The sequence below is a fragment of the Sander vitreus genome, chromosome 13, assembly GCF_031162955.1.
Source record: "Sander vitreus isolate 19-12246 chromosome 13, sanVit1, whole genome shotgun sequence".
Classification (NCBI taxonomy): domain Eukaryota; kingdom Metazoa; phylum Chordata; class Actinopteri; order Perciformes; family Percidae; genus Sander; species Sander vitreus.
Genome location: NC_135867.1, coordinates 10825644 through 10852067, shown reverse-complemented (window position 1 = coordinate 10852067; position 26424 = coordinate 10825644). Strand labels below are relative to the sequence as shown.

Below are 26424 nucleotides of genomic sequence, written 5' to 3'. Positions count from 1 at the left end.
CATCACAAACTTTTGCAAATAGCACTTGACAGTTCACCACTAACAACTGAAGGGTTTTACAGATGTCTCAGAATTCACTATTTTACACCAAGAGGGGACTAGATGTATTGTCCAAATCATGTCAAGCAGAGAAAAAAAAAAAGAAAGAAAAAAAAGTTATTTTCTCCCTTTTTGATTGGGTAAAGCCAAAAGGTATGTATAAAGGGGTGGGGTAGGGGGTATATATGATGGAAATTGATGGATTGTGAGCTCAGTAGATGAAGAGGACTCGGGTGCGGGGCAGGGTGGAGAAGGTGTCAGCCATCTTGCGGATTCTGGCGTAGTTGATGAATCCTCGAAGGAAGAGCAAAAAGCCTGAAGAGCCAAAAAATAAAAAGGACAGTGAGACACAACTAAAAGTGCGTACGGAGGGTGATAATTTAGAGTGACCTTTAACATATACATAGATATTTAATCGATTGTTCAATCAAAATATTAGTTTTATAATTAGGGGTTAACTATCCTGCAACATATAGGACCCATCTACACTGCTGCAATGGAGCAGCAGAGGGCAGAAATGTGTCAGCAAGACAAAACCATCCGATTCCCTATTTGAATCATTCGAGTTTAGAGGTTGGTTACTTACCCAACACCAGGAACACCCACCACAGCCAGTACTGTCCATCAAAGTAACCAGGGAAGTATGTGGAGAACTAGAAACCCAACAGAACGGCAGAAATGACTGGTTTGAATAAATATGGTCTGCAATGGTTTCGCTCAAATGAGCCCTGCACTTTAAAAGTGAATACAGAAAGCAGCGCACTTCTCAAGGTCTTTGAGGAAACCACGACAGAAACAACCTAAAAATACCAGAGTGGTGTTTGGAGCGTTTGAGTTGTTTGTGTTGTGTGCCATTTGTGTTGTGTACCCTGACTATGAGGATCCATTTGATGAGAGAGAGGCCAAAGCCTGAGATGGCCCCATAGCGGCCGGCCGCTGAGGTGGTCAGACAGAAAGACAGGAAGAAACCGATCCAGTTGAACAGAAATGCCACTGGGTAGAGGAGGGGGTGGGGGGAGGGGGGGGGGGTGTTAGACATGTCATCAAAAACCAAACAAAAAACACTATGAAAAGACAGCAAATTCACTTATTTGTATCTTAAATATGAGAAGATGTCATTTGTTTTTACATCGATTTTAAGCAAAGAGGAGAGGGTGAAGATAAAAGATGATGGCTGAAGAGAAAAGACAAACGGAGACGAGTAGGTTGGGTAACTAACTGAAAAAAGTGAGCATGAAGATGCCGTCATTTCCTATCCTCAGCTGATCAGCGTCTTCAAAGTCATCTCTGGTCACAAAGTCTTCATCCTGTGATAGAATAAGAAGAAGAGCAAAAAGAGAAAAGAGTAGGTTATTTAGGCACTCAGAACTATTTCCCCACAGCCAGGCAGTAGCAGAGCTTCCCAGGGCTTTACGTCACTTACTTGAAACTATTTAAAGTCTACAAATCAATCAATTTGATGTTGTGAAGTGCGTTTTATTTTAACCAATTCACAATTGCGTATTTCAACTTCTACCAGTACAATGTAGTGACTGAGATCAGAGTGAACTGTGATGAAGCACGGGCAAGCACCTGCGGGTGGAAACCAAGCTTTGCTCACAACAGAGAGTAAATACACAAACACAAGCAACCAACAGAACAAGGGAACCATCACAACAGCACACAGCAAGCCCATTTAATTACTATCATTGTCACTTCATCTAAAAGGTCTGGAGTCCGTTAAATGCAATGTAGGGCATCAGGAGAACCAGCAGATCTTGTATAACTATCAACTAAGCACTAGCTAGCACTCTATTTACACACAGAGACATACAAGAAAAGGTGGGGTTCTGAGTACATTAACACTGTAGGTACAGCTGCGTTCTCACACACCAAATACACTTCCTCTCATCATACACTCTCCCCCCCCACTCCTCCCAGTTACCTCCAGTGAACTTCGAATTACATCGCCAAAAGTCTCCAGACGTTCCCTGTGCTGAGGCTGCTGCTGAGCGCAAGGCAGTGTGTGGCAGAGAAACACAACACCAGCAAATCAAACAGGGTGGCCCCACGTGCAGTAAGGTGCAAAGCATCACAGTGACCACTAGAGGGCAGAGCTATCACTTACCACTTAATAGATATTTTTAACAGAAACCGTAGTTTCCGACTGAGAGATGGCTTTCACGTATAAGCCTTGAAACACGGGAGGTTAGATTACTGGTGTCCTTTTCAAACATTGGATGCAAGTTAATGGCATCCTGTAGATAGAAGATTAGGTGTGCTTTGCCCTTTGTAAATAAAAAGGACAACTACACATTACACATTATTTATTATTTTTTATATATATATATATATATATATATATATATATATATATATATATATATATATATATATATATATATAAATAGGTTGGCTAACGTTAGCTTATCTCCCTCTTCTCATGTCACGTCTGATGAAAAAGGTTTCCACACAAATGTTTTGTATTTATAAAAGAACATGGATATTTCCCTAAGCAATAATGCCATTAAAGCTTTGGAAACGTTTAATGTGTCCAATATCAAAAACACTAACATTGTTATCAGTAATGAAAGGTTTTTAGTAATATGTAGTTGCAGCCATGGAAAACCACATCAGGAAACTTGTGTCTTCCTTCAAAACACCTACAGCTTGAAAGCAACTTGAACTGCAAATTGCAACCTTACCCACTGTGAGGTAACTCATTTTACAGAGATAAATCTCGAGGCTACATATCATAACAATTTTGAGTACCACTGAAAACATTAGCTTTTGTAGCTAACCTTAGCTACATCACAGGTTAAATACCTGTACAAATACTGTATGTAAGGCTCATTTGGTTCATCAGTACAGAAAATGTTTCAGCCTGAATCTTCCTACACATTTCAAATGCTGCACCAATTTACTTCGATTTTGGAAGAACAAACTCAGGTGCAAAGTGCACAGAGGTCAGTTCAGGGGCCTGGGAGGTTGAGGGATTAACAACAGAACAAGGGCTGGCACCTCTGAGAGCACTTGTGAGGGATAGACATTGGTCATTACGTGCAAAAAAAAAATTCTAATGATAACTAATGTTTTTCTTAATTTTTATGAATCTTCTATTGCTCAAACCAGCAACATGTTGGCAGCAGTTCATGTCAGAAAGACTAACAGATAAAATCAGATCTGAAGATAAAAAAACAACTTTCCATTGCAGAGTGCTAAACACTTTCTGCCTTGCAGTAAACACAGGAAGTGTGTGTGTGTGTGTGTGTGTGTGTGTGTGTGTGTGTGTGTGTGTGTATATATATATATATATAAAAAAGGTGAGATACTCACTCTTCCATTTACCAGGGGAACAGTAGTCTCAGCCTTGGTTCTTTCTGCTTCATCATAGGAAGGTAGCGTAGTCGCTACGTTGTATGATGGAGGCTTGGGGTAAGCCCCGTCTTCCTTGTAGTCAAAGTAGGCTGAAGAACAAACGGCACAGTTCCAAACACAAAGGCAGAAGTTTTACTCATACAGACTGCAGACTGGTGACTGCATCACACATTTGCTGTCACGTCCAAAAGCCACTACTTAACATGCGTTGTTGTTGTTCTTGTGCTTGGTCACAGGCTCGAGACTTGGAGGGGACCTCTGAACTAGTATTTCCTCCTTCTCATCCACCACGGAGAGCAAACTGACTGTTTAGATTACAATAAAAGTGCTTCCTATGCAAACAAGACAACTCTCTAATGTGTGAGATTGTACTCATTGAGCAAATGTTTGACCACCCTATAGTGGTAATATACCTGGGAAGTATGGTAAATGATGTGAATGTAAGATGTTGTATGAGTCAACTAAAACTAATCCAGGCTTGTGAACAATAAGATGTGCCAAATTTTGGAGGCTACAGCTGTTTTTTTGAGCATGTCAGATACATAAATATTCAACATTTAAGTAAATACAAGTAACAGATCTGACTCAGTATCAGTAAATACCCAATATTAAAGGACATACGAGACTGGGGACAAAAAAACCTGATCGGGACATCCTTAAAGGAAGCATTTATTTCTGACCTATATGTTGCGTTTAGCTATCAATTAATTTATCCTTTTGGAGCTGCAAAGTGTATACTGCAGTTATAAAGATATTAATATTAATACCTCATATAATGTATTGACTGCTTTTTTTTATTTTTTAAATAGTGCAGTTATTTATTATTCACTGGCTCAATAAATCTTACAGGGCTATGTTTCCTCTGGTTCTCTATTGTGCAGACCAACACAAATATGAATCCCCAACGTGCCACCATTGCAAATGACCTCAGCACCAGTAAAACATCTGGAGGAGTCACAGTCTTACCGGCATTGTCCACTGAAATGCTGCTGTATGGGGGTGGAGCATCAGCTGCTACCTGTGGACTCTCTTCTGGGTCCTCCTCATTGGGAAGCTGGGGGGGGGGGAAAACCACATCCTGGTTTATTTAGGGCTACAATACATGTGTGTCAGCACTGGCTGCTCTCCATTTCAAACAGATGCTTTTAGGTAAAGAAGCTTCACACTGCCTGTGTAGTAATCAATTATTATTTTAACACCCTGGCCTACTTAAAAGAACTCACAATCTAAACTTCAATAAAATGACAGAAGAATAGAAACCGGGCCTACATATTCAAGCACACACAAACAATATCAAGAGGAAATGAGCACCAACCACGTTTCTCATTTCTCCTTATTTCTTTTTGTCTCATTAAAAGTTAGGAAACATGTGACTGGCCAGACTCAGCCACTCGACTCATGATTCAGCTAAACAAGATTTTTTTTTTTTTTTTTTTTAAGGCAAGCCCATATGATAAATTAACACTAAAGTCAGTTTCCGGGAGAGACCACTGAAGTGGTGCTGAATACCAAGTAGTAGATCTGCAACACTGGGTTACATGTTAGCAGAGGTATAAATTACAGGTAAACAACATCTTAGTTTTCCATTTGGTGTGTGACACTTCATTGTACAGATCCCATAGAACCCCATCATTTCCTAAGAAAGGTAAAATCCCACCATCAATTTGTAGGATTACATTACAGGGAAAATTGGAACAGTGGTAACCTGTTACTGGCACATTTCTAAATAACTCATTCCAATTAACTACAATTACATTATAGCGTAACCAGTGAGTCTTTTAGTCAGTAAGATAAGCTGAACATGCACAAATATGAAATGTGTCAACTGGCGTGCTTCAACTACTAAATTAATAATGAACTAATATTTATTCGGTGTTAAATTGAGCCATTTTCAAGGTTATTAATTCCCCTGGAAAATAACACACCAAACTCAACTCAAGTAACTGTGTCACTCCTAACATTTTCTCGCAATGTTTCTCTACCAAATAAAACACATCATACGATAATTACTACCTCACTAAGGTGCACTAAAATAGCTAACGTTAGGCCACAGGAAATAATTGATTTCTAACAGCAGTCTCTAATGCGTCTGTACATTATTGATCACTGATCAACAACATGAGCAAACGTATAAGGACTAAAGTTATCTGCGCTACCAACCTTGCTAAGCAGGTTAGCAAACGGATTTAGCGGTTAAGCTAGCTAGCTAGCTAGTTAGTTAGTTAGCTAGCTAGATGACCAGCGAACACACCCACTTGCTGTAGGTCATGTGTGTGTTATATATCCAAACATTACCATGTCATAGCTAGAGAGTTGCCGAGAAGCGTTACATGAAGTTAACGTTACACTTCAATGGTAACTAACGTTAGCTAGCATACAATTAGTATAGCTTAAGGTTAGCTGGCAAAGCTTTCCTGCAATAGCTAGCTAACTCAACAAAAGCAGCGACAACACGCCCCAACAGGCAATCGCGTAGCTAACGTTACACAGTCATGTAACATTAACGTTAGCTTTAACTAAAAAGCTAACACGGAAGCATTAGTATCGCATTAATTAAGCTAGCGTGTTGTTAACAGCGAGCTTCACCCGATGAAAATAACGAAATTAATCGCAACAGAATTGACTTAGCTAGCTAATTAACGACAACGACATCCTTAAATAGGAAACCGCCACTTTGAGGAAGGTGACACCACCGACACACCTGGGAGTGTCAGTCTGTCAGCGTCACGTTAACAGTAACGTTATACAGCTGACGTTACCGCGTGATCTTAAATCTTTAACGTGTTAGCGAACGGTATTAGTAACCAATAGTGTTTTCATACCTGCTGATATCTGCCGCTCGGTTCGGCCATTCCGATTTGAACGGCTGGGAATCAACAACAGACAAAGAGACACCCAACGAAAATGATATCAGCAATAACGTTACAAAATGTGAACTCAATCCTCGCCACAATGAAAACCAGTTTCTCCCTCGACTGCTGGGTGCTTACACTAACATTATTGTCAAGCTACAGTATTGGTTAGCATAAAACACAAGGCTTCCGGTTACCTTTTTTTAAATTAAGTCCAGATTGAGAACTATTATTAGACATATATTGAGTTATATTTTGTTAAGTACTAGGTAGCCTCCATCAGTACTAATCTGTTTATTCAGTCAATCTTTCTTGTGAAGAAACATTATCACATTTGTTAAAAAAGGAACATTTTCGTTGCTTTATTTTGAAACCAAAACTGGGCTGTTTCTTCATCGTTCTTGGTTACTTGAAGTCGGTCTCGCTCGTCAATCGATTGACGTCATTGGCCACAACAAACCCTCTATCGCCCCCATTTGGAACAAAGTGAAACAACCATGAATATCATTAAAAGGTTACAGCTCACAGCTCTGTGGAGCTAGGTCTGGCAAGCAAGACAACAACGTTACTGACAGAATTATCTTGGAAAATGAAAATACTGCGTAAAACTCATCCATCATCAGTCGCGGAGAAAGTACTAAGATCTTTATACTTATGTGGTTGTATGTAGCTAATAACTAACAGAGTGAAAAAAAAATTAATTTCCCATTGCGGGATCAATAAAGTAGCCTATAGACCATGTGTCTTAATCTTGATCTTTAAAGAAAAGTAGCAATACCATTGTGTAGAAACACTTCTGTTTCAAGTAAAAGTCCTGCATTCAAAAATGTACTTAAGTAAAAGTACAAAATTATTTAAAAAGCTTACATTTCAAGTAGCCTACCAAACGTACATTCACTTGTGTGTTGTTATTTGCCTCTGAATTGTAGTTGAGCAGAAATATTAAGTAGCAGAAAATGGAAGTACTCAAGTTAATGTACTTCAAAAATGTACTCATACATTTTAATGAGTAACTCATGAACATCAGTAATTAGCACATTACTTACACTATATCGCTCACTTAATATACTGTTTAACACATTCCGAATAATAGGCATCATTGTGCAATAAAAACAAATGCAATTGGGTCTTGTAAGGTTTTATTGTATCTTTATCTTAAATAAAAAAGACAACAACAATACCTGTGACACTTTGTATGCAAGCTCAAATGTTGGAGAAGTTATATCTCAGATTAATTTCTAGTCAAATTACTTGGTAGGTTTCCGGTACTTAAGCAGCACAGGGTAAGTGGTGCCTATGTGCTTTTGGTTGTAGTGGTGGCAAACAATCTCCACATCATAGAAACTGAATTGGACTTTGACACGCTCGTTGGGTGAGGTGAGGAAACAGAGAGTGTAGAGGGCGAACTCGAACTCGGGACTGACGCCGATGAAGATGCTGCCCTTGGGCTTTATACCGTCCTTCCAACTGAACTGTAGCGCCATGATGTGCTTGTTCTCGTCAGGCTGCAGTGAGAAAGAAAAAAAAGAAATGGCAGGTGATGAAAGAGAGGAGAAGAGGATGGTGAGGGATGGAAAAACATGTAGGATCGTTTGACAAAAACAGCCATTGGCTCATTCTCATCGGTCTGAGGAGAAGAGACAGTAAAGAAAGAAAGATGTGAAACAGACGCAGGCTGTCAGTGTTTCACATACTTACGTTATACACACCACCTGACATATATAGGCCAATTTTTGCCAATAAAAGGGGAAACAAACGTGAAAAGTTAGGCATGATAATGAATGAATTTAAGATAACATCAGGCTTACAATTCATATTTTTATGTTTATCATCCACAACCTTTCATCTATTTTCTTTTCCTGGTAGGAAGGTGCTTCTATATAACATAATTTAAAGAGATACACATTTCTGGGAAATATTGCCCTATTGGTCAACTCCGCCATTATCTGATGATAATATTGAACATAATGATTTCTCTTGGGTCCAGTGCGCCATGCAAATATGTTTGCATTCAGTATGCTGCATGATACGTGGAAAATGCATAGGTGATTGTGGAAAATATGCAAAGTAAAAATATGAAAATGATGCATTGTTTTAAACTACAGGAGACTCCTTATCGTGTTTAAATAGAAAATGGGTCGTGCTCAGTGATTTGCATTAGGCTCAGATTAGAAAGACAAAATACAGAGAGCTGAGCAGAAGGTGAGAGAGCAAATGTAGTCATAGAAGGATGTGAGGTTTCTCATCAGTGTGCAAGAACGGTGAAACCAAGGTGAAAGCAAGACTGCAAAGAGTGCAGCTCAACATTTTGGGAGGAGAGGAGGTGAGAAAAGACAGGAAGACAGATGGAAGATTTGTCAGATATATTGATATGAATATGTGACGGGGAAATACAATACAGATAGGGTAGTGCTAAAAATATATTCTTGCCCCCATTGTGGTCCATCTTTGTTAAAACAAGAGACACACAATAACATTGTACCTGGGGTGAATTTGCATTGACGCTGTAGCCTTTGTAATCGATGTGTCCCAGCTTCTCTTGTAGGTAGAGCTGGATCCAGTTGTGAAATCCGATGACAGTCCGCCCTCCTCTCGTCTCACCAACAAACACGTGTTCAAATCCAGAGGAGTCTGGCCTGAAGGGAGACAGACCGACGGACACATTTTCTGATTTGTTGTAAATCTGATGTACTGTAGGCTTTCCACGCCATATCGTCAGTTATTTTGTCTAAAGAATCTCTCACTCTCATTTTCAAAAGGTGTAATTTCATCAGCTCATGGTCATGCCCTAAACTCAGTTAATTTATGGAACCTTATAACTCTAAACTTAGCACGTATGCATCTATTAAAATGACTAAATTGTATTAACCATGTGGACAAAATGTGGTATTTAGTTGCTGCTTCCTTCCAGAACATGCTACAAATGAGCATTTCAGTAGTTCTACTCACAGTAATACTGACTGGATGTGCTACACTGAGCCAGTTTCTCAGAGTAAGACTACCATCATAGTGCCAGATTCCACTGGTGAAGTTATATTAGGTGCTGTGCCAGATTCCACCCACCTGCTGGATCCTCTCCTCGCATAAAGTTCAAACCAGATCCTGTACAGCTGCTCCTTGAATTGTATATCATCCTTTGGAGAGAGGTTATTCTCTGCCAGGTATTTATGAGCTATCTGCAAACAAACAAGAATGTACTATTAAATGTTGTCATTTACATTTTTAGCCACACTAGCGCTGTGGCACAATGGAGGGCAATGTCAGTCGGTCGGTCCCCCACTTTGGTTCAAACTGAAATATCTCAACAACTATTTGATGGATTGCCAGGACACTTTGTGCAGACATTCGTAGTTCCCAGACAATGAACCCCTGACTTTTAACCCTCGTGTTGTCCTCCCGTCAACCTTGAAAAAAACACTGTTTTTTCCCGACGTTTTTGACGCCTTTTTTTCACAGTTTGTTTTTGCTTTTTCCAACGTTTTAAATTGTTAAATTTTTCCTCTACACATTTTCAGCGCTTATTTCTACGTCCTATATTCCCTGATATAAAACAAAAATTGAAAACGGGTCGCGCCATCATCAGGTAAAAAAATGTATTTGTTCAGTTCTTCATGGCCACACTAATGATATTCCCAACAGCCTCGGATGTACTTAGTGTTTGGTGCTAATAAGTAAATGTTGCTTAATGAAGATAGTAAACATGGTAAACATTATACCTGCTAAACATCAGCATGTTAGCATTGTCAATGAGTGCACGTTCTGTGCAATTTCATTACTGTGCAATATCACTATTTCACACTGCGTATCACACGGTATACAAACCATATTTATCTTTCTATTTTTATATATGTATATAGCGTCTCAGAACTGTGCACAGCTGCTGCCTAATTCTTTCTCATTAATTCTTTAGTAGAAACGGGCCTTTATGAGGCACTGCAAGATGGGAGAGTTTATTTCTAAACGTTCCCACGGGTACCTTCATAGTGGAAGATTTAATGATGGCGTCCAGGAATTTGTGGTTCTCTGCCACCTCCTCAGGGGTTACAATTTCTGGCTCGCCGGTGTCACTCACATAGTTATCCAACAGGGAGATAAAAGCTGTAGAAACAAACACAGACACTTATCAAAAAGTGGTTTTGTTCAGTCTGGGATATATAATGACATTTATGAAAGCTGAATACAGAAACCTCAGAATAAATGAGGATTTCTATTTCTAAAGAAAAGAAAATCCTCAGCTCTAGTAACCAGATGAAGGACAGTGATGCAGGTTGCTAAAGACTATGGACAAACTAAGTATAAAAATAGCAAGGAGGGAGAAATCCTCCTTGTCTTCAATGGGACAACTGCCTCAGGGTGAACTCTGAAAACATGCTGTTACATAACTCAACTCCCTATACAGCTCACATGATACACAACATACTGTATTCTTTGTGAAAACGTCACTAGACAAGAATTGCCGGAAGGAAGCATGCTTGAGTAGCTATCATGCAGAGGAAGATTTGAAGAAGCCAGTGGTTGCAGAGGAACATCTTTCTGCACCCAGCACAGTGACCTCTGCATACTCTGTGGTTATGCAACATGCCACAGTTCGTCATAGGGAGATTATGAGTAGATGAAAAAGGTTTACTCTGAAGGGAGGCGACGAGGAGGATCATATATCAAACTGGTAAACAGTGCAGTGGAATGTGTGAAGAGATCATGTCAAATCAAACATTTTTGTAAGAAGCAGCCTCATTCCACAGAAAACAAATAATAGACCATAAACATTAAAGCGCCCATATTATGCTCATTTTCAGGTTCATAATTGTATTTTAAGGTTGTACCAAAATAGGTTTACATGGTTTAATTTTCAAAAAACACCATATTTTTGTTGTACTGCACAGCTCTCTCTCACTGCTGCAAATCCTCTTTTCAGCTGGTCTCTGTTTTAGCTACAGAGTGACACCTCTTTTCTTCTTCTTCTTCTGTACTATCTTTGATTGCACTCGCACATGCGCAGTAGCTCAGATGTAGATCATGTCAGCTAGCTAGCTCCATAGATAGTAAAAGAAAGGCTGTTTGTCCAACTTCTGTCAGTTACAAGGCAGGATTAGCTGGGAGACTTCTAAATGAGGGTGCACATGTAAGTAGTTCTTTTGTAGATTACGGTGAACTTGTGTGTGTTGTAGCAGTGCTTTGCTATTGAGAACGAGGTAGCATGCTAGCGTTAGCATTAGCGTTAGCTAACGGTTGCGGCTAGCCAGCTCATTTCGGCTGGTGACGTCACAAGCCGTGCCGATTTTGAACAGCTCACCCAGAGACTGAAGGCAGGACACATTCAGAAACTGTATCTCACTCAAAACAGCATGGATCAGATCCCAGAAAAAGTGTTTTTTTCATAATATGGGCACTTTAAAGCATGACGAATGCACTTTTGACATTCTACCCTGATGCACTTACCTAAAAAAGTCTCCTTTTTGAAAATGTTCTCATCGACAAATGTAAACAGAGGATATCCTGCTCCATCGTTGTTGTCGCTCATGGCCATGCTGTCTCCAGCTTTGCCCTGCAGCAAGAAGAGAACCACTCAAACTTCAAAATTGGACTTGTGCAAATAGTTAATCAACAGTCACTGCTTTCTGTTTTCCCATAAAATCTCAGATGCTTCCAGCATGCTTCCATACATTTTGCATTCAGTCAGAGCTGCCTTGGCAACATGGATGCACCAGACGATAACCAAACCACTTATAAGTAGGTGATACAGAGGAGAAACAACAGAACCAAACAAAGATATAACCCACAGCTACAGTAAAAAATGTTCTGTTGTCTAATCTGAGCTGGCAGTTTGGATTAAGACCACAATTTCCACAATCCTCCTTGCTTGTCAAATGGTCTTTACCTCTCTGGTTTTCTCTTTTCATACTTGATGTTCTTGATGTGAAAAAAGATGCTTCAAGGTGGTACACAAAACCAACACGAAGCTCTTAAATTACAGACTGAGCAATTGTAGATGTGTTTAAGGGCCAGCTAGGATGTCAGTAAACATTTAGGTGTGTGTGTGTGTGTGTGTGTGTGTGTGTGTGTGTGTGTGTGTGTGTGTGTGTGTGTGTGTGTGTGTGTGTGTGTTGTGTGTGGTGCACCTGCAGAGAGATTCTGTAGTCTTTTCCAGGTTTGAGTCTGTTGACGTCATTGTCCCACAGCTCCTGCGCCATGGCCGACAGCTGTCTGTCACTCTCAATCATGATGCGACCGCTGGGTTGTGTTCTTGGTTCCTGCAGTGGATGAGCTGGAGGAGAGGAACAGTTGATGAGTTGCTTGAAAGCTTGGTGTCAACAATGGTGGACATTAACAAACGGCACATTTACTCTAGCAATTAACTAAAGTAGAATTTTGAGGTATCGGTACTATTTCCGAGGAAGATATTGAACTCTTTTTTTGTTTTTGTTTTAACATGCAAAAGAGCTGACGAGCTGACGAGCTAGTAAAACATGATGCAGTGCTAAACAATCTTTGGACTAATTTGACATCATGGTATTGCCAATGTATTCTGGCTTATTTTAAGGATTTGTATACTTTTTAGATCACTTCGGATCTTTAAAGTGAGTATTTAATTGTATTCGACAAAGAGTATTTCACATTTTAATTTAAAAAACTGTTAAATTCAGTAACTTTCAGTGGGGATACAATTGTTAGAAACATGTCAGTGTGTCACAGTAGTCTCAAACCATCTGTTAAGGAGTTTCATCATAGATTTGTGTGAGCTGTGTGACTTGCGAGTCATGGAAAAAGAATTCTGTTTTCTTTTGTCCGGTGCATACAGTATAATTATGATTATTTACTATAAGAGTAAAGAGAGAGAGTAAAGATGATGTTCAATGAAATTGCTCAACAAAACCCAGAAATATTTTGGTGTACAGGTTATCAAAGAATTGGAATTGCTGTTTTTGCCAACATGTCTTGTCAGTGATTTAAATGTTGGTGTAGACAGGAAGGCCTGAAATCTGATTGTGAAAATCATTCAAATTGGTTTTCTGTATTGTTGGACTTTTAGTAGACTTGTAGTATTGCTTTAAATGTCTTGTAAGCTCATGCGCCCGATCATGGTTGTGAGCATGAGACAATAATACAACTTCATTTACTCATATTTAACTATCCCTTTTGAAAGGTAGCTTTGATTCATACAGCCATCTGTCGGCACTGTATTGGGGTATTCATTTCAGAATTTGAATCTAAGACTAAGACATGATAATAGAAAGCCAACATATCAAAAAACACCACAGCAAAAATGCCTTTGGAGTTTATTTAGCAAATGCTTCTTAGATAGACAAACACATTGATAGAAACATATAAAAGTAAAGTTGTATACATAACAATGAAGCAGTGATTTGATAGGCTATCATGAAGTTATTGTGTAGTCCACAGCATTGTAAAAACATAATTGCCTCCCCAGCCAGACAGAATTCATCCATCCATCCAACTCAACACCACCACTGCATTCCACAAAAACATGGCTGACAACAGAACACACATCGATGATGACACTGAGCTCTGGGATCTTCATCACCACCATCCTAGACCCAGGCCGCATCCCTTCAGCCACCACATGAAAAAATCCACTGACCTTTTCCTTTGAGTCTCGTCCTGCTTTTCTGGTTCAGCGAGGAGAAAACGATGAGTGATTTGAGGGTTAGTGAACTTCCTCAGTGTTGGTCAGGTGCTGCTGGTTGTGGTTTCCTGCGTTTGTGAGAGCATGTGTCTTTATGGGCATAATAACAGTTCAGTCAGTCAGTCAGTCAGTCAGTCAGTCAGTGTATGGAGAAAGACAGGCAGGGGCTGGGGGGGGGCGCAGGTCAGGAGAGAGGGACCATTTTAAAAGGTTATCCCCTGTCAGCAACTCTAGCCAAAGGGATGACACCATGTTGTCGTCTCTTTTCAATCTGAGGCTAAATTGTGAGCTCTTTGTTTCTTTAGTATTCCATTGTTTCTCTCTGTCACAGTATAACCTCTGGAGTAAAGGGTAAATGTGGGTTATGTTTCAGGTTACAAGGTGTTGTAAAGGCTTACTTAGAGCCCCTACAGCGAGCTAAACGGACGGAAAATATTCAATTGTGGTTTGTGAATAATTCAGGTGTGACATTTCATTCTAAACTATTTTAACTCTCAAGAGTTCAAATTGCTAAAGTTGAAGTAGAGTTAAAATGACAATTTTGGTCAAAATTGCGGAAAATTTAAATAAAATCCTTCATCAAAAAAGAGTAGTGACATTTCTGAACAAAGTCAAATTAAAGAAAACCCTTGTATCAGGTTTGACATTATTTATTCAGCATTTGCTTCCTTACTATATTCTTGTTGAATAATGACATGTAAAAAGAGTTGTATATATTTATACATTCATATAACCCTTTTGTTTTTATTTGTATTTCTTTACTTTTTACACTGAATGCCGTCTTTATTAAACCACAAAAAAGGAAAAAAAACTGCTTTGTGGCTCCTCCTGTACTAAGTTATGTATTGTCTTACTAAACATTAACACATCATTTTACAATAGCTTAGAGGCAATGGGACTTGAAGCCTAAATGTGGTCCATATTGGAGGTGTACATTTGTGAGGAGCAACTAAAGTAAAAAATAAACAGCTTAAAAATACCAATGAACACCTGCAATAATATGTCTCATGACCTCACAGCAACAATGGCTGGTTTCAGTTGGGTGTTCCGCTGCTAGTAGCAACCACTACTGGCAAAGTTCTATGGCAGTGACATGGTTACAGCCACTATTTTGTCAGATCTGTAACCAAGCAAATACTGACATCTTTTATCTACTCCTGAAATGCACTTGTTGGAGAATTATCTACAAGCAGTTTCTGTGATTTAGTAGAATTTAGTTTTTCTACATTATAATCAGCTTACTGCTAACCAAGCTAGCCACTAAATTATGTCTGGAGCTAACATATTGCCAATGCAACATTCTACGTATGTAACTGATGAAGTACTGTTGTGATAAGTGGTCATAATTTACTCTTTTGATTTCCATCTCTTGTGGAATCTATGTGTATGTTTGCTATATTATTTACTGTGTTGCACTTCATGTTGATATTTTACTGGGGTATTTAGTTTTTCTGACATAAAGCACAATGTAACTGATTTGACAGCTAGTCTGTGAATCCAGTTTCCTTGTTACTTTACGATACCTTTGGTCTAACTCTTGGATCTCATCTTTTTCTTAATTGTAATCACTATTACTGAATTTGTTTTCCAATGCTAGTTTTTGTTTCATAATTGCTTCCAGTTAAAACCACAAGGGCCATAGCTTTACCTTTATATATTTTTTTCTATTTTATTATATAAGTGTTTAGTTTGCTGCATAACTCTGCACCTATACACACATAGTGAGGGCAGAAGAATTATGCTGCCACAAAGTGCATTTCCAGTCTCAGATACAATGAATACATTTGTTTTTTTAAGATAATTTGTTGGGCATTTTAGCCTTTAATAGACAGGACAGCTGTAGACACGAAAGGGAGGAGAGAGAGGGGGAAGACATGCAGCAAATGGCCGCAGGTTGGACTCGAACCCTGACCCTCTGCATATGGGCGCCAGCTCTACCAGGTGAGATACCCAGGCGCCCAGATCCAATGAATAATTGACAAAATGTTAAGTGGTAACATTTATTTTTGCCAATGCATTTTAAGTGGATTCTGCAGGTCCTGCATTCAAATGTTTCTTACATGAGAATGAAATGACAGTGGGTCTGCACTGAAGGGAAAGTGAATCCATGTGCATTTCATGACTGAACAAGAGATTGTCTTTTTACCGGTCCAAACCAGAATCCATTATCAAAGTAGTCTGCATTTTTGATGCAGTAAGGAGCAAATCATTTAACATTGATAATATTTGATGCAGTGATCAATTTCAAACAGAACCGCCTCCATGAGATAGTCCCCTTTCTGATCAAATGTAAAAAGAAAGAAAAAGAAAATAAATTAACAAAATATTTCTTTGTATCTCTAGACATTAAGATTATATGGCCTCTCCTTGACACTAAACGTTGGCAAAAATAAAACTCGTACAAAGGAGGGTGTGAATAAATCTTGTCAAATATCATTCCTATTAGGTATATTTACTGAAGAGTCCTCCGTTATTACCTTCTATATGCAAACAAAACATGTCTCTAACTAATGAAATAACAAAAACGTTCCCCACAACCAATCTCATAAAATAAATCTTTTCAAGCCGCCTCATTTTTGTCATATGATGTGCAAAGACACACTTCTGTAAATTAACTCATCTCAAGACAAAGCAAATCAACATAATTTTCATTAAGGAGAAAAGAAAATTGTTCTGTAATTACACTACCGGTCAAAAGTTTGGGGTGACTTAGAAATTTCCATTCCACTCCATTACAGACAGAATACCAGCTGAGATCAGTTGCATTGTTTTTTTTTTAATCAGGGCAGCAGTTTTCAGATTACATTATGTGCTTACATAATTGCAAAAGGGTTCCCGACTGTTGTAGATAGAAGTGGCTGATCTTTAATGTAATATCTACATTGCCCATTATCAGCAACCATTCATCCAATGTTCCAAAGGCACATTCTGTTTACTAATCTGATATTTTAAAAGGCTAACTGAGAAAACGTTGGACAACCCCTTTTGCAATTATGTAAGCACATAATGTAATCTGAAAACTGCTGCCCTGGTTAAAAACAAAACAAAATGCAACTGATCTCAGCTGGTATTCTGTCTGTAATGGAGTGGAATGGAAATTTCTAAGTGACCCCAAACTTTTGACCGGTAGTGTATGTCTAGTTGACAAATCCCCAGGTTCAACAATCAGGACACTTAACATGACAAAGTAGGGCAAATGCAGTCCTTTTCCTTGCAACACCCAGTTGCTAGCTAATTGGAAGCAAACACCTTAAATGAATCAAACTGAGTCAGTGGTTCACGTATCACCGGTTGATCATTATGAGCCTATGAGATGTCAGTCATGAAAAAGTCTAATTAAGATGGTAGATCTGTAGACCTGATTTAGAGTATAATAAAGAGAAATTAATCCACAATTTGTTTTTTTGGAATAAAAGTCCAGTCCTATGACATTGTCATATCTAAAACATTCACTAACCAAATATTTTTGATGTTCATAACCAAGAGCAATTTTTTAAAGAAAATGTCTACTTTTACCACAATATCTCTCTGAGCTAAAACTGTTATGCCACACACATACACATATATATATATATATATATATATATACACACATATATATATATATATATATATATATATATATATATATATATATATATATATATATATATATATATATAACATCTGTCATAAGTAAATATGAAAAATTTGCACCCATACATTGAATGTTTTATACCCAAGATGCCTGATCATATTCAATACATAAACAATAGTACATGGTTGTTTGTAGTGGCACTGTTTTGCTAATGCAGGCATAGTAAGTGCCAAAGTGATGGTTATGGGAGATAAAGTGCTTTCAAATGGAGCATACAACAATGAGGTGCTGCACAGGTTGTCAGTCCTCCTCATCACTCCAGAAGGCATCTTCTTCATCAAGATCCACACCTTGGAAGAGTCTGCAGCAGGAAAAGAAAAGACACACTCAACCAATGTTTTTTTTTGTTTTTATAGATGTATAGTAAGTGTCAGGGACTACTTGGCTAGAGTGGTAAACAAAATAAAGAGAAACAAGGTCACTCACTGGTTGTAACATGGTGAATGTGGGTTGTTGAAGTGACTGTACGGGTTGACTTTGCTGAGGAGACCCAGGCACAGCCAACAGAAGTACTGTCTACACGAGGTACAGGTCATCTTATTACAGCCATCCACTTTCTAGAAAGACAAAGAGACAAGGCATTAGGGAGGGGACTCAGCAAACAACCTGGGGCTGGACATAGGGACCTATAAGGACAGTATGGAATAGATAATAAAAAATGTTAAGGGGTGATAGAATGCAAAACCGATTTTACCTTGTCATAGTTGAATAACGACAGTTTAGTGGGTAACTAGGACATACATAGAACCTCCAAATCCCATTGACACCTCTTTCCCCTGCAAATCTCACAATTTGAAACGGCCTCTGAAAACGGGCAAATCTCAACGAGCTCCTCCTTATTTGGCTCTAGTCTCTACCTTTGTCACGCACCAACATTTACATAGGCTACACCACTGATCTGAGATCAGGTAGTCTTCTGAATAGGTCGCACAGATCTCAGAAATTGTATACATTGTTCATCTGCTATTTTAACACTAAATTCACTTCTGAGACTTTTTTATGTGAGAAATCAACTATGTAGAGGTCAAATATGGGCCGTTTTACGAAAATTGATGGCTAATTGCAAATTTTGTCCGACTGTGTGTCGGAGTTTAGCGGCCGGTGCTGCCTGGGTTGCTGCCTCGCTGCCGGCCTGCCTTCCTTCACAGACCCCGGCCTGCTGTGAGGTAGATGGAGCTCCGTCCGCCCACGGCACTCCATACCCGCGCAAAGTCACCGTTTTTGGGGTTAATGGACTACCAAACGCCGCTGCCCTGTCAGAGCTCCAGGGCCTGCAGCTCCCCTCTTCCTGCTAAATGGCCGGTGTGTGTGAGTGAGAGCGCGGTCAGCGAGCTTGTTACGCCAGCAATCTCTTACCACAGGTTCCAGTTAATCTTATAATGTGTGTAGCTAATTATAATGTGTTGAGTTATTTAAACAAACGATCGGGGAAATAAACACCTCTTGTCCACGAGTCTCATTGATAGAGCCTGCGGCTGGATGGAGCTCTATCAATGAGAGCTAGCTAGCCTCCTCTTAGAATTCCTCTGGAATTCACAAAAATGCATTACATTGAAATTGGACACCATTGTTAGCTTTATAAGACCTTGGGGTAGCTGTAATATAAGTGGCGTGACGAAATTCAAACTGTAAATATACTTTAATTACGCTGAAAATGAAGCTAACTAGCCGCGATCTGTACACATAGGATTGAAGGACAGTCGCAGCTAACGAAACCCCTAATGTTCACAAAAATGCATTAAATTGAAATCGGACGCCATTGTTAGCTTTATAAGATCTTGGGGTAGATGTTATATAAGTGGCGTGACGAAATATAGCTACTCTAGTTATGCTGGCAGCCAGCCAGCTCGTATTCCAGTAGTCCAGTACCCAGGGAAACGGTGACTTTCACTTGTTATGGAGGTTTCCGCTTTCTCGTCAGACTGTGTGGAGCTCCTAGCTAAAGTCCGACACGTCTTACCAAATTTGCAATAAGCCATCAATTTTTGTAAAACAACCCATATTTGAGCTTAATATAGTTTATTTCTTGCTTAAAAAAGTCTCAGAAGTGAATTTAATAACGAAATAGCCCGACAAACAATGTATAACTTTGCAGAGTCTGAAATATAAAACCTGCTGTCTCATCTCCAATGTGTTTCTATGTGGTTCGCTCAAACCAATCAGCGCGTAGCTCATCTAAATATTCATTAGCATACCACATTTGGAAGAAAAGCTTTTGTTCCAAATAGAGCCATATTCACAGGGTAGTTAAGGGACTAATAAAATAGCATTCGGGCAATTTTCAGCCCAACCAATGTTACATACCCTATTAGGAGACCTTAAGGAATAGTGTAAAATACCCTATATAATCATTCTATCACCCCTTTAAACACTTTATAACGTGTACATTTGAATTAGAATGGCTTAAAGGTTGATTATTAAAAGGTGCTCTAAGTGATGCACGTGTTTTTTAGGCTACATATTTTTTGTCACATACAGCAAACATCTCCTCACTATCCGTGAGCTGCCTGTCCCCTGAACACACAGTAAAGAAACGCGGTCTCTGTAGACAGCCCAGGCTCCACAAACGGCAACAAAAAAACTGTGCCAACCTGCACCACCAAACATAACAGTGTTCCAGCGTTCCACCCAATAACCGACAAGAAGGATTTGGGGTTGGGGAGTGGAAGGGAGAGGGGACGGGATGAGGAGGAGGGAGGGCCGAGCTAGCCTCGTTTTGTTTGAAAATACTTTGAACGTCAACAAGAAGTAACGTCACCAAGTTTTGAAGACCTGAGAGCTAGCTTTGAGGTCCCTAGGACATCCTTCTTCCTTTATCTTCGCTTAAGATCAGCCCTACAATGTTATAGAGTACCATGCTGGAACAGTCTTGAGATATACCCAATCATTAAATGGCTTGTTAATTCTCCTGTGAGAGGATTAGTGTCCAGGATTTATGCTAAACTGATGCAAGTATCCGTAGGAGAACTCCCAATAGTGGGGAAATGGGAACGAGAGCTGAGCACGGAGGGGAACATAATTAATTGGGAGACAGTTTGGGAAAATATTTCCCACTTTTCCGAGAACCCAAATCACCAGCAGATCCACTTCAACATATGCTGTAGGACATACTGGACTCCTCAGAAGAGATACGTCTCTAAAGTAATTTCCACTCCTTATTGCACATTCTGTCAACCTGAACAAACTGGAACTTTCCTGCACATGGTCTGGGAGTGTGAACAGGTGAATGAGTTTTGGAATAAAACAACATCAATAATATCTGATGTGATAGGATGTTGAATTCCTACTGACCCGGTTGTTTTATTACTTAATGATGACTCTAAATTACACCTACTTGGGAGACAGAAGAAAATTTGGCTAGCTGGCTCAACCGCGACTAAGAAAATGATAGCTCAATGCTGGCTCCCCCCCCACTCGCTTTGTATAAAACAGTGGTTGGCGTATTTTCTGGACATAGTTATGCTTGAGCTCTCTACAGCAAGGATTAACAAAGCAAAGTCATCTACTATAGACCTATGGAAAAACGCAGCAGCACAGGTATCAGTCTTAATGACCTCAGCATCACAAGAATTAGAGGAGAGTGACTAGGCAAGGTGTGATTCCTGTTCTTGCTTTTTGTTTGTTTTTCTTTTCTCAAGACTGCAGAGGATGGGGGGTGGGAGAGGGTTGTTGTTCTTGTTCAATTGTGTTTGTCTGTTCTGTTCAAAAATATAAAAACAATAAAAAACTGATAATAAAAAAAAAAGAAGTAATGTCACCCAACATCGCTTAGCGCACCTTTAACAGAACTGTACATCAAACGCAGGCTGCAGTTCACATTTTGTTATCACCTGACTACCTTCTCTCAGTCTGTGTATAAAGTAAGTAAGATAAATGCTCCGTTTGTTTCATATTTAAAACTGACGCCAGTGAACACTGACCCCTGGTGATAAAGTCAAAGCCTGTTCTAACCGTACTGTGACCAGCAGGGGGAGCCCAACCTGTATATTGGTTCCACAGCGTGGGCAGCACTTGCAGTTCTCATTAAGCCAGTCTCTGCTAAAGGACTCTTCCACTGCTTTCTGGATAACCCTCTTCCCAAAGCGTTGCTCCATGAACTTTTTCCCCGCAGTTGAGGCTGACAGGTACTCATCTCTGAGGTTGCGCAACTCATCTGTGGAACAAGGCAGAAAACAGGGACAGGAACTTAGGGTTAAGATTGATAAAATGTGGTACTGTACAGTTAGTTTTATATAACTGTTAGCAGTAGTTAACAAAGCATAATAACAGTAAGAGATATTTAAAATACACATGGCATTCAGTATCACATGTTGCAAATAAGTTAATTTAATTAGAGTATTAACTCATTAACCCTCAAAGAAATTGTCTCAACATTTTTACTTTAGTTAAAATGCTAACTGTAGAGCATTTGGATGGCTGTTGATAGGGATTCATCTGACATAAAGTGCCAAATAAACTGACACATAACTAAACAACATGTGTCTCACATTCACATAGACATGCAGCAGACCAAGACAGGAGGGTGAACTGTGAGATAACCTGATACTGAATTTAGAATTAGGTTACACACGAAGAAGAAACAATGAAGTAAAATAGTTAGAACCAGATCCAGAACAGAAATGGCAACACTTTTCAGTTGAAGGGCAGTATCCATTTTCGATAAGCCAACCTGTTGCTACACAGCTTCAAAAGTGTGAGTCTTTTTATTAGCATGTGATGGGCAGCAAACGTATTTTCAGTGACCTTACCTGCAGGGATTTTACAGTGGGAGAGACCATGATAGCCCAGCTTGCACAGTGTGCAAAAGGCATACTGGCAGGCCGAGCAAATCCCCATGGTAGTGTCTGGCTCCACCATAACAGCGGTGCCGCAGGACTGGCGGGGACAGTAGACCACGTCGGCCATGAGGTCCAGACTGGACTGAAGCAGCAAACGGTCATAACGGGCAAACAGCTCCTCATCCACCAGCTGCTTCACCTGAGAGATGAAGACAGAGGGAGAGAGATGGCTCATTACAAGTGATAGGCTGGGTAAACTTGCAGAGTGGGAGTTTAGTTTAACCACCCTCTGAAAAGCACTAATTCAACTGTAAAGTGACATTAGAACCACACACACACACACACCTTCTTTACCACTCTCTTACCTGTGATGGTGTAGCTAAGGAGGTACATTTGGGCTCAGGGCAATTAAGGCACTGAACGTTGCCGTCCCGTATTTGGATCTGGAAGTATTCAGTCATGCAGGCCTTGCAGTAGACATGCTGGCACTCCTTAAAGCAGAGGCAGTTGGAGCCCAGCTTCTCCACAAAGCAGATCCCACAGCCGAACACCTTGCTGTCAAACACCCTCTGGCGCTGCTCCTCGTCAAAGTCCAGGAGCTGAGGTAGGAGGTCGGCACGCGGGTCCATCACCACAACGGCCCGCTGGTCCAGTTGAGAAGGCAATGACAACTGTGGCTGCGGTTTCTTTTCCTCAGCATTTTCAGAATGACTCCCACACTGTGTCAGAGCTGAAAAAACAAAGTATTAATCACTCTAAAAAAACATTAGGCAAAACAATATAATATAAAATAGAATATTTTCATGGAAGAAAAATGCTTATCATGTGGTGACAATGTGTTCTTGCTTGAGAGCAACTGTTTTTTAACAAACAAATTAGGCAGCGTGAATAAATGTTAATTGCAGGTACTGTACCTAGATAATCTACAGAAAAGCAGAAGAGTATATTAGTGTTTGGGTTGCCTAGTTATGGGCGGAAATGAACGAACAAATCTTTTTAAACAACTCTTTTTCATGTCTGTATGTACCGGGCGAGTCTGACGAACTGTTAGAACATACCAGTGCTCACAAATCCACGACTTTTACCAATCGTTCGCGCTGCTCCTGCTACGGTGGTGCAGTCACTCAAAACATAGGAAGCGGGACAACCAATGAATGAGCGGGTATCATTAGCCCCTTTCATGTCGCCTGTTCAAGGCGGGACTGACGTGCCTTTAAGCCACCTCGCCTTGGGAGGGAAAGTTTTGAAGACGGAATCGGGGGACAGAGTTGTTGCACCTTTAAGCCGGTAGCAGAGGTAGTAACAGAGCGGAACTGACGTCTGTGTGAAAGAGATAGCCAGCATGGCGATACTACATGCAGTACAATGTGGAAGTCGACCCACAGGCAGGTCAAAAAGTGATAAAGCAGCGTTCTGAGAAGCAAAAGTTATTAATAACTTACAGAGACATGGCGTGCAACAGTCCACCTTCTCCTCCACTCGCTCCCTCTCCCAACACACACACATGTACATTCACAGCTATAACTTCACTGCTAATTTCTCACACACACACACACACACACACACACACACTCTCTAACATTAACTTGGGTACATTGGCAAGGATATATGAAAATGCTTTACCGTTTGTCACCGACAGTGACCTACTACTTTTAAGCGGCACCTGACGAAGGAACACGAGCGGCCAACCACTCCGGGGATTGGCATTCACCGCTGTACTGAGCGGCATAAGTCGCCAGGGGATCGGTTTATGCCACTGTACTCACCGCCATACCACTCCAGGGGTCGGTTTATGCCGTTGTTTTGATCTAGGCATCACTAAAATATGATCTACTTCTTATAGATATCATGCTACTATTAATACTAGAGAGGCACCTCAGCTAATGCAGATGCATCCACACAAGCAAAAGGAAATAATTTAACAAAACTCATAGTGTACCTGTGGCTGCTGGGTCGGTTTTCCTGCGCTCACCAACTGCCTTACTTCCTCCCCTTATGACTTCAAGAGGAGACTGGATGCCCAGAAAGTCCAGAGCCTCCTCTTTGAGGAACTGGATCCATGTGAAAAGAATCACACAGCCCTGGTTCTCCTCCCACAGCTCATCCAGGCGTCTGCAAAGAGAGCTCATCTGAGGAGGCATAATGGACAAGGAGAACAAACAGGGATTTAGGGTAAGGAATGGTAAGGAAACCTTATTGAGCAATACCATCAATAACTCTTTTTCAAGGTCAAGACACTCACTTTTCCTCAGTTGACTCTGAATTATAATACTTTACCAAACCTTGCCGACATGTGCGGGTCAGGTTTGTATAGTGATGTAGTGAAGTATTATTTAAGGTGCCATGAGTCTTACCTGTGCAATGGTCATCCATTTAGAGCTGAGAATGAAAACTGGTGAGGATGTGGATGGATAGTCTGCAGGAAGCTCAAAGTTGAGCACCAAAGGAGGTAAGAAGCAAACATTATATCCAGTTTGATTCTCTCCTGCAACACACAGAGGAGATTTAGTTAGATCCCAAATTGGAGTGAGACCAATACATGTAAGAGTAGCAGTGGAGAAGAGAATAACTTTATGAAAATTATCTACAAAATAGATCTAAGCAATATAACAAAAGTGCCTACTACATTTGAGTTACAATTGAGTTTTGCTTAACTTGTAAACATTGCTCATAGCTCACTGACAGCTCAGCTGTACCTTTGACAACAACTTTAAAATCAGGAGGGAGCTCCAGACAGAGTTGGATCTCTCCCCCCTGTGCCGACTCCGCCTGGTGGAACTCCTCCTCATCATAGATACTTGCTAAAGCAAGCAGCTCATCCTCCTGGGCTTCCTTGTCCTCAGACATTTACATTCCTGCAATAAAAACAATAACATGTGTGACATAAATGCATTATTAGCATGGTATGCGTTTGTTGCGACATTACGTCAGCTTGCTTTAGCTAACGTAACGCTAATGCTTAATGTTACTTTGGCCCCAAAATTAGCACGCTAGGTAGCAAACGTGGTGGTCACCATTTAATGATAATTTAACACTCGCCTAATTAACAACGGGTATTGATGTAGACAGGGGCAAACCTGGCAAACTTCACGCCAGGACACAGTTAAGCCAAAAGAACTAGGAAACTAACGTGGTTAACGTTAGCAGTGGGGAAAGCATTCAAGCTAGCTATCAATGTTAGCTGATGTAAACACTGGCACTATGGCTAACGCTACACTCTGAGCTCGACCATGCTGCAACTTTTCCTCTGTGGTAGCAACATCAAACAATGGCAACTACTCTTCTGTACTGAGCAAAGGTGCAACACGCTAATATACGTGCGGTAATAGTTATAATGTGAAAAATGACGCGTTTCTTACCTTGTCCGACCAAATACTAGTGACTCCAGCATGGATGTCTTAGCTAAGCGAACGGACTCCTGCTGCCCTCTGACTGGTTCATGACTGGAGCAGTGTGGGTGTGGCAGCGCCGCTGCAGGATGCTTAGTGTACTGCAGGTTTACTTCATTCAAACTTTGCTAATAGCGACACAGGCATTCACATTTATTTACTAAAAGTTTTTTTTGTGTTTGCGTAATTATTATTGTACTACTTTGCATTGTAGGAGAATTTAAATCAATGACACAAATGTATGTACTAAACTCATACGATTCCTATTGACAGGAGAATGATCCATGGGGTTGACTGAGCCGGCCATTTTAATACGTACATCATTGTTTTATTCATATTACGAAATAGATAGGTCCAATGCCAAATGCTTTTCTGGCATTATTTATAGTAATAATAATTATAATTTTCGAATATTAGGATTGCACACCAAAGATTATTTTCTTTCAGGTCAGCAACTGACTAACATTAATAGGTCGTTCAATCTGCCATATATTTTCTTGATTAATCGCCAAACACTCCAACCAGAACCGAGGCTGACATTTAAATTGCTTTTGTCAGTCCAAAATTCAATCAATCAATCAAGTTTACAAAACTAGAAAACCAACAAGCACTCACATTTTAGAAATTTGGACCAGTGCATTTGCTTGGAAAAATACTTAAACAACTAATTCATTATCAAACTTGTTTCCAAATAATTTAATGTCCGGTGATCGATTAATCAACTAAT

The 26424-nt window shown here is 40.0% G+C and overlaps 3 protein-coding genes across 5 annotated transcripts; all 3 read right to left on the bottom strand.

Annotated features, from left to right (window-relative positions):
- Positions 1-230: 230 nt before the first annotated feature.
- On the bottom strand, positions 231-6407 carry LOC144527467 (NEDD4 family-interacting protein 1-like). Of its 3 annotated transcripts, none has more exons than XM_078265504.1 (8): positions 6219-6407; positions 4363-4450; positions 3355-3485; positions 1964-2023; positions 1259-1346; positions 908-1032; positions 626-692; positions 231-354 (listed from the first exon to the last, which is right to left on the bottom strand). In XM_078265504.1, the coding sequence occupies exons 1-8, from the start codon at positions 6246-6248 to the stop codon at positions 251-253; spliced, it is 693 nt and encodes a 230-aa protein (XP_078121630.1). In that variant the 5' UTR covers positions 6249-6407; the 3' UTR covers positions 231-250. The 3 variants fall into 3 exon arrangements, with proteins under 3 accessions (XP_078121630.1, XP_078121631.1, XP_078121632.1); XM_078265505.1 differs by lacking the exon at positions 6219-6407 and adding an exon at positions 5692-5954; XM_078265506.1 differs by lacking the exon at positions 1964-2023 and having other exon boundaries at positions 6219-6406.
- Positions 6408-7370: 963 nt separating this feature from the next.
- Positions 7371-12469, bottom strand: endou2 (endonuclease, polyU-specific 2). The gene is made up of 6 exons (XM_078265998.1): positions 12368-12469; positions 11688-11793; positions 10225-10346; positions 9312-9424; positions 8731-8884; positions 7371-7753 (listed from the first exon to the last, which is right to left on the bottom strand). Exons 1-6 carry the CDS (start codon positions 12467-12469, stop codon positions 7496-7498), a joined length of 855 nt encoding a protein of 284 aa, XP_078122124.1. The 3' UTR covers positions 7371-7495.
- Positions 12470-17528: 5059 nt separating this feature from the next.
- Positions 17529-25754, bottom strand: rnf14 (ring finger protein 14). The gene is made up of 9 exons (XM_078266350.1): positions 25668-25754; positions 25005-25163; positions 24663-24793; positions 24248-24437; positions 22674-23038; positions 22279-22507; positions 21511-21683; positions 17957-18087; positions 17529-17831 (listed from the first exon to the last, which is right to left on the bottom strand). The coding sequence occupies exons 2-9, from the start codon at positions 25153-25155 to the stop codon at positions 17771-17773; spliced, it is 1431 nt and encodes a 476-aa protein (XP_078122476.1). The 5' UTR covers positions 25156-25163; positions 25668-25754; the 3' UTR covers positions 17529-17770.
- Positions 25755-26424: the final 670 nt, after the last annotated feature.